Here is a 14,014-nt window from a genome sequence, read left to right as displayed (position 1 = left end):
CCCTGTGCTGTTCATTTCATAAAGTTTTAATCACACAGGGTAGAAAAAATGTTGGAATGGCATAAGCATGACAGGAGTCTGAGGTTAGTGCTCACTCAGTAATAATTTCACAATTAACTATATAATCAAAGTACATCATTTTAGTTCTGCAACACTGTCCTGGTTAAAACCAATATCTCTAACATGTCTTGGAAACCAAGACACTTTATCCTCTAAAAATTATCTTGGGAAGCTTTGTTATTATGCTTTACCTTTAGCTATTTTTTTTTCAGAAAATACTCCTAATTCATGACTATACACCAGGCACTATGGTAGAGGCTATGATTACAAAACTGAATAACAGTACTGTTTCCTGAAGCCCAAAACCAAGCTGATGGTTCAAACCGAAACTTCTCTAACAGCACATCTGAGTGTAAAAACAATTCAAATTAAACAGGTTCAAGTTTAAATTTCCGTTGAAAAGCATCTGTCATTTATAGTCCAACAAGAAAGAACCTAACATGAGTTAGTAATGGAACCGTGTTCACCTTTTAAAATATTAATCTTATAAATTCAGGAGTCCACGTGGAGGTCATGGGACAGCTATCAGGAGTCCATTCCCTCCTTCTGCCCACTTGAGGCTGGGTCTCACTTGCTATTTCTACCACTGTGCAAACTCCTGGCCCAGTCTCCAGTCTCCTGCTCCCACTTCACCACAGGAGTACATAGTTATCACTGTTTTAGCCACAGTGAGCTTTACTTCTCTATCTTTGCTCGAGGCAGGTTCTGAGGATGGGATTCAGGTTGTATGGGCTATACAACAGATGCTTTTCCAAGATGAGCCACATCTCAGGCTCTAATTTTTCTGCACCTAAGAGGTAAAGTGGATCAGAAGTACAGCTGATCTTGGTACAGACCTAAATGAGTTTATGTATATATACTATACTAAGAATGTAAAGTTAAAACAGAAATAATGATTTGAATGTAGTCAGACACACGCATACTTTTTTGTAGTAAATACTTTTGTAAAAATGAGAAAAGTTGTACACTTACCCTTTACTTTTAGAAACTAAACCAAGGGATTGACTTAACCGGTGAATAAAGGCTCTTTCCGTACTGGTCAAAGAAGAAGGAAATTCCATTTCTACGTAGGAAAAAAGGTTCCACTTATAGACAATTATAGGTATAAAACATAACAAAATACATGTAAGTATAAATCAAATTATATATTTTATATGAAAAGTATATTTATTCACTAACTCACATCTAATAGGATTCTGATGCTAACTATTAATATTTATTTAATTGTGTGTGTATGAGAGAGAGAGAGAGAGAGAGAGAGAGAGTGTGTGTGTGTGTGTGTGTATACCATATGTGTGCAGTGACCACAGGTTAGAAGAAGCATAAGATCCCCTAAAGGAATGGTTTCAAGACATCACAGGGTGCTGAGAATCAAACCTGGACCTTCTGCAAGAGCAGTTTGCAAGAGGAACTACAGAGACATCTCTTCAGCCCAAAATTCTGATATTATTTATTAAGTTACACATAAAACCTAAATGTGATAAATAACTAAAAATTTCACCAAAAATTACTACCTGTGTTGAAATCTTAAATTGATATAACTATGGACATATTTTATCAATTTAACTTATTCCTGTCTTACTTAACAAAACTGTATTTCCTTCAATAATGAGGTATGCTCAAACATAATGAATGCTCAAGCGGAAACTCCCACGTTTCTGTTATCAAAATTGTATTGGGCTCTTGCTCAATATTTCAGACTGGATTTGTTTCGACATTTTGTCAAGACGTTTTGCTTCTGTCCAAAATGTATGTTCAAAATCCTTTCAGACAATAAGTGTCAGCAGCAAGGGTTCTCCTAGTAGTTACACCAGCAAGTCAAAATGAGCATTCAATATGCTATGCAGACACTACAGGTAAACTCAGTTGTATATTATGAGGCCTGTACCAAATAGGTCTCTGACCTGATCAAGTACGAAACACAGTTACGAGTTTCTGCTTGATTTCATGCATCTAGAATTTCAATAAAGTCTATAAATTCAAAGCCTCCTCTGTAGCTTTTTCAGCTTAAAGTAAGGCTACACCTTCTTTTCAATAATAATGAAGAGGACGGTGGAGGTGGGGGTAACCAACTCCATAAAAGATGTTGACTTTGCAGCCTCAGGTTGCAGAAAAGTACCTGGGAGTAACCTAGCCTTTCTGCCTTCTGATGCCCAGTGACCTAACCTCACCGACCCACAGGCATCCCACTCCGTGACCAACAGTCACTAGACGGCGCTGCTTTCACCCCTGCGGCCTGGCCCTGGCTTTCTCTGCCCATCGGGGGCGGGCCTGGGGGCGGGTGTCAGCCCGCCAGGTCCCCCGTCAGAAGCCTCACCTCGCTGGTCACCGTATCGGAAGCGCTCCAGAGCGATGTTGACGGCGATCTTCACCTCCTCGTCGATACGAATGTCTTTGAGGCCCTTGGCCCGGCCACCGCTTCCAGGACCACAGGAAGCCGGGCCGCCGCCGCCGGCTCCGGTGCCGCCTCCGCTAGGAGCCGGCGGACGCGGCGAGACGCTGCTCGGCCTGGACATGGCCCTGAGGAGAAGCTCGCTCCGCGTGGGAGCGGCCAGGCCTGCTGACAGCGAGCAGTGACAGAGACAGAGAGCCTGTGGGACCGCAGCGCCGGGAGCGAATAGCGGGAAAGCACTCGCAGCAGCGGTGGAAACGAAAGCGCCTGCACCCCAATAGCCCAGAGAAGCCTTGGACGCGCGCGTGATGACGTCACGAGGCCGCGCCGCGCGCAGTCCCGGAACGCCCGACCCCTGGCTGTGCGGGAGCTACGCTGGGGAGTGCGGTCTCTGGAGGGCATGATGACGCGGTCGTCCGGACCCCGAGGCTTTGGTTCTCAAAAAGTATCATTTAATTGGAGGACATATTATTCGGTTACCCACTTAATCATTTGATGCTTCCCTCCTTTCTTCAGAACAGGCTTCTGCCTAGCGCTAGATTCACAAACTCCCGCGCTGGAAACGAGTTTTACCGCGATTCTGGGGTCCGTGGTCTAGTGGGAGAAATAAGTACAGTGCGTAGACCAGCTGGTTTGAGTTAAAATAACGACTAACCTCTTAGTATATACCTTCATTCTGAGGCACATTGAAAACATGGTTACCTGAAATAAAGATTTAACTGTATTTTTCCTTGAAACCCTAAACTGTGGTGACAGTTCTTAAAGGTGAAAAGAGAAATGCTTACATGGTAGTTATTAAAGTGCTCACAGTTTAGGGAACAGCGCATCGTGAACGTGGAATGCATAGCAATGAGAATAGTTATGTTTTGCGGCAAGATTAAGTACAAAGAGGAACTTTTTAAGAGTTGGGGGTTGCGGTGGTGACAAATGCCCGTTAATCCCGGAACTGGGGAGACAGAGGCAAGTGAATCTCTTAAGTTTGATGCCAGCCCCGTTCTACAGAATGAGTTCTAGAATAGCCAAGGCCACAAGAGAAACCCTGTCTCAAAAAGGAAAAGGAGTTGGGGAGATTATGAGAATTGCCATTGACTCAGAGTCCTACTAACATATATCCAGTTCCAGAGACTTGAACTGCCTCCACTGTGGTGCCACTATTGTCATTCTACGGAGGGCAACAGACGTTTCTTAGGACATGGGCAGTATAAACCCAGATTCTTTGCCAAAATATAATTCAAATAGTCCAGCCCAGTTTTTTACCTAATCTTTTCTCTCCACTAAAACCTCATGTGCCAAGCTCCTAGTGTTCACATTTTTCCTAGCATTCTGATTTCTTACACTTCCACCAGCATGACGACCCATTAAACTCTGTTTGGAATGTTCTAGGACCTCTCTGTCTAGCTCACATCTCTAACTTTTCCACAGTCTTCCCTTCAAAGGCCTAAGAACTTAGTGGTGGCAAATCACTCATAAAAATACTGGCAAAAGCAAGTTAAGGAAGAGTGTCATTCAGCTCAGAGATTGATGGAACAGTCCATTGTGCCTGAGGGAGGCATAGTGGCAAGAACAGCTTTGCTTTTGTGACAGGAACTCACAATCACACTGCAGCCACAGTAAGGAAGCAGGGAGGGAGGGAGGGATGCTGCCACTAGACTTCCTTTCTCCTTCTGTATTAGTCTAGGGCCCAAGCCCACGGGATGATGCTGCCCACATTCCGGTGAGTCTTTCTGCCTCAGTTAGATCTCTCTGGAAACACTGGACCACTGAGTACTTACTGTGTCCTAAGTTCCTCTCTTTCCTAAATAGGAAATGTTTATGCAGGTATTCTAACCCTGCTTATCATTTTACATACAGCATGTGGGTGGAGACATACAGTGTACATATTTACACATTACAGAACTTACCTGACCATGAACTGGAACATTTTTTATCTTATTAGAGGACTGTGACTCAACAACAGATCCTGGTTGCACTGGCTAAGTAGAACTTTGGATTTCTCAGTGAAGGAATGTGTGTATTTTATGTGTGGCAAGATGACAGATTTATTACAATAATTAATTTAAAGACTTTAATTTTCTTTATGATTCTAGAATCAAGCAAAAAAAAACTTGGTTCATTAATTAGATGACGTCAGCTTTATGAAAACTAAAGAACTGAATAAAGCAGGAACAAAGAGCAAAGCCAGATTGCCTTCTAAGGCAGAGAGGGAGGGACAAATAGAAAAACGGCTGCTGCTCAGGAGGTTACTTCAGTTTATCTTGTTCAGACAGGGTCTTACTATGTACAACAGGCTATCCTCAGACTCACAGCCTTCGCCCTTATCTCCTGAGTGCCAGGACTGTAGACAAGTCCAGCTTCTGGACCTTTGTTTTGTCTACTAATTGATTGGTTTAGGGGTAAAGACTAAAGTGGAGAAAATTGTCTCAGGCCCACTGAAACTGGCCTTCCTGGGAAATGTGCTGCCTCACTCCCCACACCTGCCCCCCCTTCTTACTCCCTGTTCCTCTCCTTCCCTCCCCTCTTCACTTCCTGTCGCTCTTCTGATTTCTCACAAAGCCAGGGAACCACTTAGTTTCAGTTTGGCGGCAGATAACTTTACTTGAGTTTTCTTCATGGCTTGTTGGATTCTGGTGTACGGACTTGGTTTAAAACAATGTTGTTCCTTTCAATCAGGCATTATAAATCATGTCAGTGAATTGCAGTGCTCACCGATAAGTGTCCCATGGTCTTTTGGACATTGTATTAACTTTAGACACTGAGTTAACTGTGAGCCACATGGCCAAGTGCTACCCATTGGAAGGTTGCTGGAAGCAACATATACCACTTCTGGGTTTTGTCTCGAATTCGTTCTGTCATGCCTGCATTCTTTGCTTATCAGCTGAATGTTCTTAGACAGAGATAGATACACTAGATAGAAAAGTCCCGGATTCCATGATGATTGTGGCAGTTGTCTTACCAACCTGGTTTGACACTAGTGAGAAATATCATTCGATTGTGGGAGCCACTGGGTGTTGAGAATGCTTGCTTATAGCACTGTTGGCAGTTCTTGCATGAATTGCTCCTGATGAATCACACTTCCTTGTACTCTTATCTTTACATACTTACAGTGACTGCCCTTCAGCTATGAACTTACCTTTGGTTACTGTGACCTCAGGGACCACAGGTTTGATGATATGTGTGCATTCATACTTACCCTCCTTTACTGTCAGGCGTTTTGCTTCCCCATGTAAAGAAGTGGTGGTTAGCTTACAAAGGCTTATTTATGTACATACTATTAGTCAACATCAATGGCTAGATATATGAAAGACAACAGATTGGAAAAATATACCCTCCTCCAACAAGTTGCAGAGAGGGGAGGGAGAGGGCACATATATTACCCAAAGTAAGATCAAGAGGCTCTTCTTAATATACATCCGAAGTTTTTACACACAGAATTAGTGGAGAAATGAAATGCATATTGTGGTAAGCCATAAGTTTTGGGTTTGTTTTGTTTTATAACAATAGCTAACAAAAAGTTAACACAGTCTGTGAAAGAAAGGCCATCCAGAAACTGCTTCATTTGGGGATCCATTACACATGTAGACACCAAACCAAGACACTGTTGCTGAAGCCAAGAAATACTTGCTGACAGGAGCCTAATACAGCTGTTTCTTTAGAGGTTCTGCCAGATCACGACCAATACAGATGCAGGTTCTCAAAGCCAACCATAGGACTGATCACAGGGACCTCGATTGAAGAGTTAGAGGAAGGAGCTGAAGGTGCCTTATCTGGTATCAGTGGGGGAAGGGGAGGTGGGCCCTTGGTCTTGTAAATGCTAGATGCCTCCCAGTGTAGAGGAATGCTAGGGCTGTGAGGCAGGGGAAGGTGGGTGTGTGGGTGAGGGAGCACCCTCATAGAAGCAGGATGAGTAGGGGTGTGATAGGGAGATTGCAGAGGGGAAACCGGAAAAGAGAATAACATTTGAAATGTAAATAATTAAAATATCCAATTAAAAAAATAGTTAACATAGTCTTCTCTGAGCAGGGACACATGCCTGTAATGTCAGTAAGTGGTAACAGGAGAATCAGGAGTTCAAGATCAGCTTCAGCTACATAAAGACTTTGAGGCTAAACTAGACTTCATGAAACTTTTACTTTAAAAACTTAGTGTGTTCTCTCTATAAAGAGATATAGATAAGGTCATCTTGTCCAGAAGCAACTGGGCCAAGAAAACTGACGAGGACAGCTCCAGGTTCTATGGAGCTGCCCGAGCACTGGCATTGTCACTGCATTATCACACTCGCAAACTTACCAGCATGCTCTGGCAGAGAGTTCTGTAAAGTGCTCTAGAGGATTCGCCTCCGTCTATGAAATTACCCTGTTAGAGTAATAAACTCTCAAGATGTCGCCACCTTGCTTTGTAATTGCTGTCTTTTTTTTTTTTTTTTTTTTTTTTTTCATTTTCTACTCCACCAGCCCCTTCTTTTAATTCCCATTTTGTTAATTGGATATTTTCTTAACTTACACTTCAAGTGCAATTCCCTTTCCCGGTTCCCACTACCCCCACCTCTATGACAGTGCTCACCCACCCACTCACCCATCCACTCAGGAGGCAGCTGCATCAGGCTCCTGTCAGCATGCACTCCTTGGCATCTGCAATATTGTTTGGGTTTGGTGACTGTATATGGGCTGCATCCCCAGGTGGGGCAGTCTCTGGATGGCCTTTCCTTCAGTCTCTGTTTCACACTCTGTCTCCATATTTCCTACGGTACTTTGTTCCCCCTTCTAAGAAAGACTGAAGCATCCACTCTTTGGTCTTCCTTCTTGACCTTTATGTGGTCTGTGGATTGTATCTTGGGTATTCTAAGCTTTTGGGTTAATATCTACTTATCAGTGAATGCATACCATGTGTGGGTTTTTGGGTTACCTCACTCAGGATGATATTTTCTAGTTCCATCCATTTCCCTAAGACTTTCATAAAGTCATTGTTTTTAATAGCTGAGTAGTACTCCATTGTGTAAAGCCCCTTCTTGCTTAGATAGATAATTTGGGGTCTTTTATTTCAAGGATTGTTGTCTTAGGTTAGCTTTGGATCCCTAAAACTTGAAGGAGAAAGGTCACATACTAGGAGGCAAGTGAATTACTTAAAAGGATCCTAATATATAATCCCATTAGGGAAAGCAAACTTTATGAGGACATGGGAGAGCAAAAACACAGTAGAGCCTAGTAAGGACATGCTGCTGTTATGGTTTGGGTATGTGTTGTCACCACTAAAGCTCATGATGAAGTTTCATCATTATGAGGTAGTCAGACAATAGAAACATGGTCCAAATGTTGTAATCAAAGTTGAGGTCTTTATGGGTGATTAGGAGGAGATAAGGCCACAAGAGACACTTTCCTGAAAAAGAAAATACAGGTGGCTTTTCAGTGTTAGAGAGAAAACGTGTATTAGTTATTTTTCTGTTACTAAGATAGAGTACCATGAACAAAAGCAACTTAAAGAAGTGTTTGTTTTGGCTTATAGTCCCAGGGCCTTAGATATCCATAATGGCAGGAAAGTGAGAGCTCACATGACAACCACATACAGGAGGCAGAGAAAGGCAGAGACAGAGGCAATGCTATAATCCTTCAAAGACTGCTCCCAATGATGCACTTCCTCCAGCAAAGCTGTACCTCCTAAAGGATTGACAATTTCCCAAGTAGTGCTACAACATGGAGACCAAGTTTGCAAATACATGAGCCTATGGGGGCATTTTTCCCATTCTAACTACAATAGGGCAGAGAAGGAATTGAGCATGCATGTGAACTCCCCTTGTCTTGCCTAATGATTCTCTCAATTTCCTAAGGACTCTACACTGACAGTGACATCTCAAACACACTGCCTAAATTTGTTCCCTTATCTGTAGACCACAATTTTGAGCCAAAAAACCCTTTCTTTATAATGTACCCAGTCTTTCAGTCATGTATTGTGAGTAGAAAATGGACTAAAACAGATGTTCTCCTAAGTAGAGCCCTGGAGTGACTCCCCAGGGAAGAACAGTGACAGGATATCTATATATATATGCAAGTAGGACTCAATGCTGGGTCCAGAATTGGCAAATCCAGATAGATACTAGGACCTGAAGGAGTCTTGTAGTAGGGAATACGCAATGAATGACTTAACTTAGATGTGTATAACAGCACAGGATCAGAAACACAGTACCTAATGCTTCATAGGTCACACCTCCTCTAGAAGTTAGAAGCAAACCTAAGTATGAGCTGAAAAATCCTGAAATAACCTTAGATTAAGTTTATCAGAGAAATTAAGTCCTGCAGTACTTAAACCTGATGGTTTTCTCATTGCCTAAGGTTTAAGAAACTATAAATCCACCTCTAACTCTACCATTTGATACATGTACAATGATGGGGACATCCAAATATATGTGTTGCTGATCTCTGTAGCAATTAATCTGAAAAATCCACATTAACAGGTCAGCCACAAGGTGGTAGTATAAAGTTGTCTTTTTCCTGCAATCCCAGTTTACTTCGCTAATTTTCACATAGAGCTTTTGTGAACTATTTTAGCAGTAACTGTTTTTAAAAAAAAAAGAATCAAGATAACTACAGTGGGGTAAAGCAATACATATTTGAAACCATAAAACTAGACTCTGCAAAAAATGCTGTAAACTAGTTTGTGTTCTTCCTCTTTTTCTTATCCACAACTATGCCATTAGATATTTTAATTATTATTCAAAACATCAAAAACTAGTATATCCACACCGTTTTAAATTTTATTATATTCCACACATAATTAAAAATATTAAAAGACATGTATTCTTATATTTTTATTATTGTTAACTTTTATTATTATATATTATTATAATATTATATGTTATATTATTTATTATATTAGCATTATATATTAACTTTTAAAATTATTCTTTACAGGATATGCTGTAACACATATAGAATACCCTTAAACTCTAGTGTGAACACTAAAATCCCAGTCCCCAGTGTCAATACAGCATGTTAAGAAATGTGCCGTATAGCGGACAGAGTACCTGTTATCTTCAGGGGAAGGCTGAAGAGAGAAAGAAAACTCCCTTCCCCTAGGAGTTCTTGCAATTCTCTCTTTTCTTTGTTTTCTTTTTCCTGTGATGTGGTATTGAAGAGTCACACATTAAAAGGGGGAGAAGACAGTGGGAAAATCACACAGGAGTAACCCTCTTTGCAAAATAGTTCTGTGTAAGAGAAGGCCCCATGTCACAACACAAAATGAAAACATACTGCTCGGGCTTTGCATGTGACATTGGATTGAAGCCTTTTCACTGGAGTTTACAGTTTTCTTCTTAGGAATAAGTGATCTCTCACCGAATATGGCTCAATTTAAACACAAATACCTAGGCTCCTTAGAAGACATGATGTTTAGATGTTTAGCTAGAGATGACTTAAATTCAACTTACATTAAACATCTGGCAGGTGGTTCACAGCTAGACCAACACAACAGAGCAGAGGTGGAGAGGACTGGAAAGTCAGTCATCGTGAGGAGTACTAATAAACCGTGATGATGTATGGCCATGTGCCGACGGCCCACTCCAAATATCCCCTGCAGGGTTTGCTACAGAATAAGAAGCTATTTGCCTGCATCTGAGCATGGGGACTAGAATAGAAATCACCAGTCTAGAGACATAGCCCAGCAACTGTCAAAGCACTTGTTGCTCTGGGTTCTTGAAATGGGCCTCTGCCATGAAGTCCTGGGTTTGGTACCCAGGATCCACATAATGGCTAACAACAATTTCTAACTAAACTTACTTCTTAATCACCATGACCAAGGAATCTTGGAGAAGAAAGAGCGTTTGGGTTTAGAGTTCCAGGCAGTGCATCTGTGATGGCAGAGTGAAGGCAGGGTGGCAGGATCGGGAAGCTGAGGGCTCACGTCTTCTTCTGTAGGGGTGATGAGCACACTGGAAATGGTGCTAGGCTTTGAAACTTCAAACCCTGCCCCCAATGACACACCTCCTCCAGCAAGGCCACACCTCTTAAGCTTACCCAAATATTGCTATGTTTAAATACCTGAGGCTATGGTGAGATCTTATCCAAGCCACGATACTCCGATTCAAAGGAGCACCCTCATCTGGCCTCTGAGGCCACAGAACACATATGGTGCACAGACATGCATGCAGAAAAAACACCCACCTGTTGCGATAAATATTAAAAATGGGTGACCGGTTCCGGAGTGTTACCACTCCAGATGTCCCTGGCTCTCTCTGACCCTGGTGGTCCGCAAGTCATTCCAGCGTGGCACCTCGCCACACTGCTTTCACTCACAATTCCCTTGGCGAGTTGTTACCACAATGCCAGTTCCACACATCCCAATTCCATGGCAGGCTTGGTGTGTCCCGCCACTGCACCTTCTCTCTCTCTTTTTTTTTTTAAAGCACGTTATATAATATCCACAACCAGTTCACATTTTAAAAACAAAACTCAATAGTGCAATGGTTTCTTGCATGTAAAAGATTTAGGATTAGTATTCAATATCTTTTTTTAACTTTATTTAAAAAAAAAGATAAAAGAAAAAAATTTAAACATTTTTGCATAAATGTATACAAATACGTTTTTTTTCTTTTCTTTTCTTTAAGGTTTGATACTCTGCATTAAGGTCTTACTAGTTACAATGAGCAAAAAGTACATGTAAAACAGGATGTAACCCGGAATTAGTCAACGTTTTCTTGGTGTGTAAGGATTGAGCATAATGGTTTTTTTTTGTTTGTTTTTTTTTTTTTTTTTTTTTTTTTTTGTTTTTCTTTTTTTCTTGGACTTCACACAGTCTGTGAGTTGTTTCTGGGGCAGTCCGAGCCTCTGGGGTTAGCATCCCACTATCAGTGACTACATATTATGTCTATTCTTTTGTGACTGGGTTATCTCACTCAGGATAATATTCTCTAGATGCAACCACTTTCTTAAGAATTTGGCTAAGTCATTGTTTCTGATGGCTGAGTAGTACTCCATTGTGTAAATGTACCACAATTTCTCTTGAACTCAAGTTGCCTCATGAAGGAAAACCACCACACAATAACCTCTGATCCAATTGATATGATGTAATTTTCCCATCTAGACAGCTCAAAATCCTGTACACACTTATCCCTTATAAAATACTCATAACAACCTGTACCTATGTGCAGAGAAAAATGTTAAAATCTGCTTCCATGTTGCTCCCAGCTCCTTCTTCCCTCTCTCGCTCCTCCCTCTCTTTCTAAAGCTTTGTTCCCGCCCATCCTTCCTTCTCATCCAATGCAGACCTCTTTTTATCTTGTACCTGCCTTCCTGCATAAAGACATTATCTTCCACACACATTGATTTTTAAAAGAATGGAAACTATTTTAAAAGAGAGGGTCTAATGGCATCTGATCTCAAACAATAAAAGTCTTGAAAATGTGATATATAAGCTGATATCATTGTCAGATATAAATTTCATCGAGCTCTTTTGGTGGTGCAATGTGGCCTATATGAATAACTTAGAAAACCCCTATGGAATAAATTATATTATAATCACTGTTTTACAGATATGTACCCCCAAACCGATCTATGCTGTATGCATTTTGAAATATGATTGGATAGAAATTATCTACCAAGGGGCATTTTTTCATGGTTGTCAATGAAAGAAGACACATACTATATTGCTTTTCATTGTGTGTACATGCAGCTCAATGTATTTGTGTCTGTTTGGGGGAGGTTCTAAATTGCTAATAGCTTTCTATGTGCATTGCTAGAATAGGGATGTTTGTTCATAATACACATAGATTGTTCTAAGGTTGTTCATAGTACACATGTTCTAAGGTTGCCAAGAGCATTGTTAGAAGGCAGGTGTACGTATAGCCTAAGCCAAGTGGAGTCCTAGTTGCCAAATATTTCCTATACCTTCCTGCCTTTGATACTTGAGAAACTCAATAAATCATATTATAAGACACAGAATATGCTATTAACCAAAAACTATCTGTATCCTATGCCCTCAAAAAAAAAATGCTGCATAGTTTTGTGAAGAAGAAGTCAGAAACAGGAGTGATCACTTTTAATTAAATTTCCATTACTATCCCTTCTGTCACTAAAACTCTGGGCTCAGTTGTAGATATCCTGATACTCCGTAAGTACTAATTCTCCAGCAAGGATATGGCAAGTGTTTCATACACTCCCAGGAGGCTTCATGTTCCTTATGTCCAGAAGTCATCAGTCAAGAAGAGTCATCTGGCTGAGCAAGTGAGCCTGGTCATGAAGAGGAACAGAGCTTCCGTGAAGAGCAAATCACGTCGGGGGGGCGGGTATTTAGAGTGCAAGTGACTGATGGCGTTCCCTCGTCCAGTTCTGAGAGTGAATGAGCCTGTGCAGAAATCCCAGCCTTGGCAGAAATGAGCACCTGGGTTGTGCCAGTTGGCAAGTAGCCAGAGTAGTTCTCTGGCAAGCCAAGACTCATTAGTATAGGAAGGAAACAAAAAGTATCCGTTAGGACCCCAAGATCTGAAGCTGTAAGTAAGACTAGAATCGTTCTCTCACTAAATTTCCTCTTTTAAGATTCTGAAAGAAGGGATTGGGATGTAGTGTGCTAGTATGTAGAGCCACCATTCAACATTTTTAAAACGTCCTAGGAGTTAGGGAGATGATGGTTCAGTAGTTAAGAACACTTGTGATCCTATCAGAGAACCTGAATTCACTTCCCACAACCCATGTGTCCGGTCACAACCATCTTTAACCCCAGTTCTAGGGAATATGAGTCCCTCTTCTTGTCTCTTCCAACACTAGGTGTGCACATAGTACACAAACATACACACAAATGCACATACACATGAAACAGAAAGAAAAAAAAATTAAATGTTAAGAAAAATTCCTCAGGGGATGGAAGCTCTACAAAATCCAGGAATAGTTCTTTCCCAATCTGAAGTAGACATAGGGAGGGACTATGGAGAGATGTATTACTTAGCTCTCCCTTCACTTGTGTCTCAGCAGCTAGGAATGCTATCACAAGGTCCTTCAGCTGTTAACCCCTTTGGGAAACTCACGATACTATAGAGATACCCTTCCTTGGCTGTAAATCTAGATTCTCGGGGACCTCTGCCTAGTGATCAGCTGAGATATGAGTGTAAAGGCCTAGCCATTCTGTGTCCACGATGGATAACCTGGTAGACTGGGCAGGCTTGCCGTCTCTGCCATCTCCATCGTAATCTCTAGAATCCATAAAAACTATCTGTGTGGCAAAACTGCATATAAAATCAGGGTTGCTAATTGGCTAGCCTTAATGTACACACAATCCTCAGTGATTTGGGTAAGACCAGTGTTCATGGGGCCCTCTAATCTGTAAGAGGATGAAAAGTTAATCACATTTGAAAAATGCTCACCAGTTCTTTGAACACTGTCAGAATGAAGAAATACAGATACCCTCCAACAGCTGGGAAAGAAAATGGATTTCAACCTCTGCTTCTAGAAAGAACATGTCCTGCCAACACTTTGATCTTAACTCAGTGAGACTCATTTCAGGATTTGGGCCTCCAGGATTGGAGCATAAGAAGTATATTGTTAAAAGTAATAAAACTGTGCTCTGGAAAGTTGTTGCAGCAGC

The 14,014-nt window shown here is 41.4% G+C and overlaps 1 protein-coding gene across 1 annotated transcript in view; it reads right to left on the bottom strand.

Annotated features, from left to right (window-relative positions):
- The window catches only part of YTHDC2 (YTH N6-methyladenosine RNA binding protein C2), a 64,702-nt gene extending 61,575 nt beyond the window's left edge, over positions 1-3,127 (bottom strand). Inside the window, exons 1-2 of the mRNA XM_080919744.1 lie at positions 2,378-3,127; positions 1,033-1,123 (exon numbers count right to left, since the gene is read on the bottom strand). Coding sequence (XP_080775870.1) covers positions 1,033-1,123; positions 2,378-2,576 — 290 coding nt within the window. The 5' untranslated portion in view covers positions 2,577-3,127. The remainder of the gene's footprint in view (positions 1-1,032; positions 1,124-2,377) is intronic.
- Positions 3,128-14,014: the final 10,887 nt, after the last annotated feature.

The sequence above is a fragment of the Micromys minutus genome (assembly GCF_963924665.1).
Source record: "Micromys minutus genome assembly, chromosome: 8".
In the NCBI taxonomy this organism is placed as follows: domain Eukaryota; kingdom Metazoa; phylum Chordata; class Mammalia; order Rodentia; family Muridae; genus Micromys; species Micromys minutus.
This window is presented reverse-complemented; position numbering and strand designations above follow the sequence as displayed.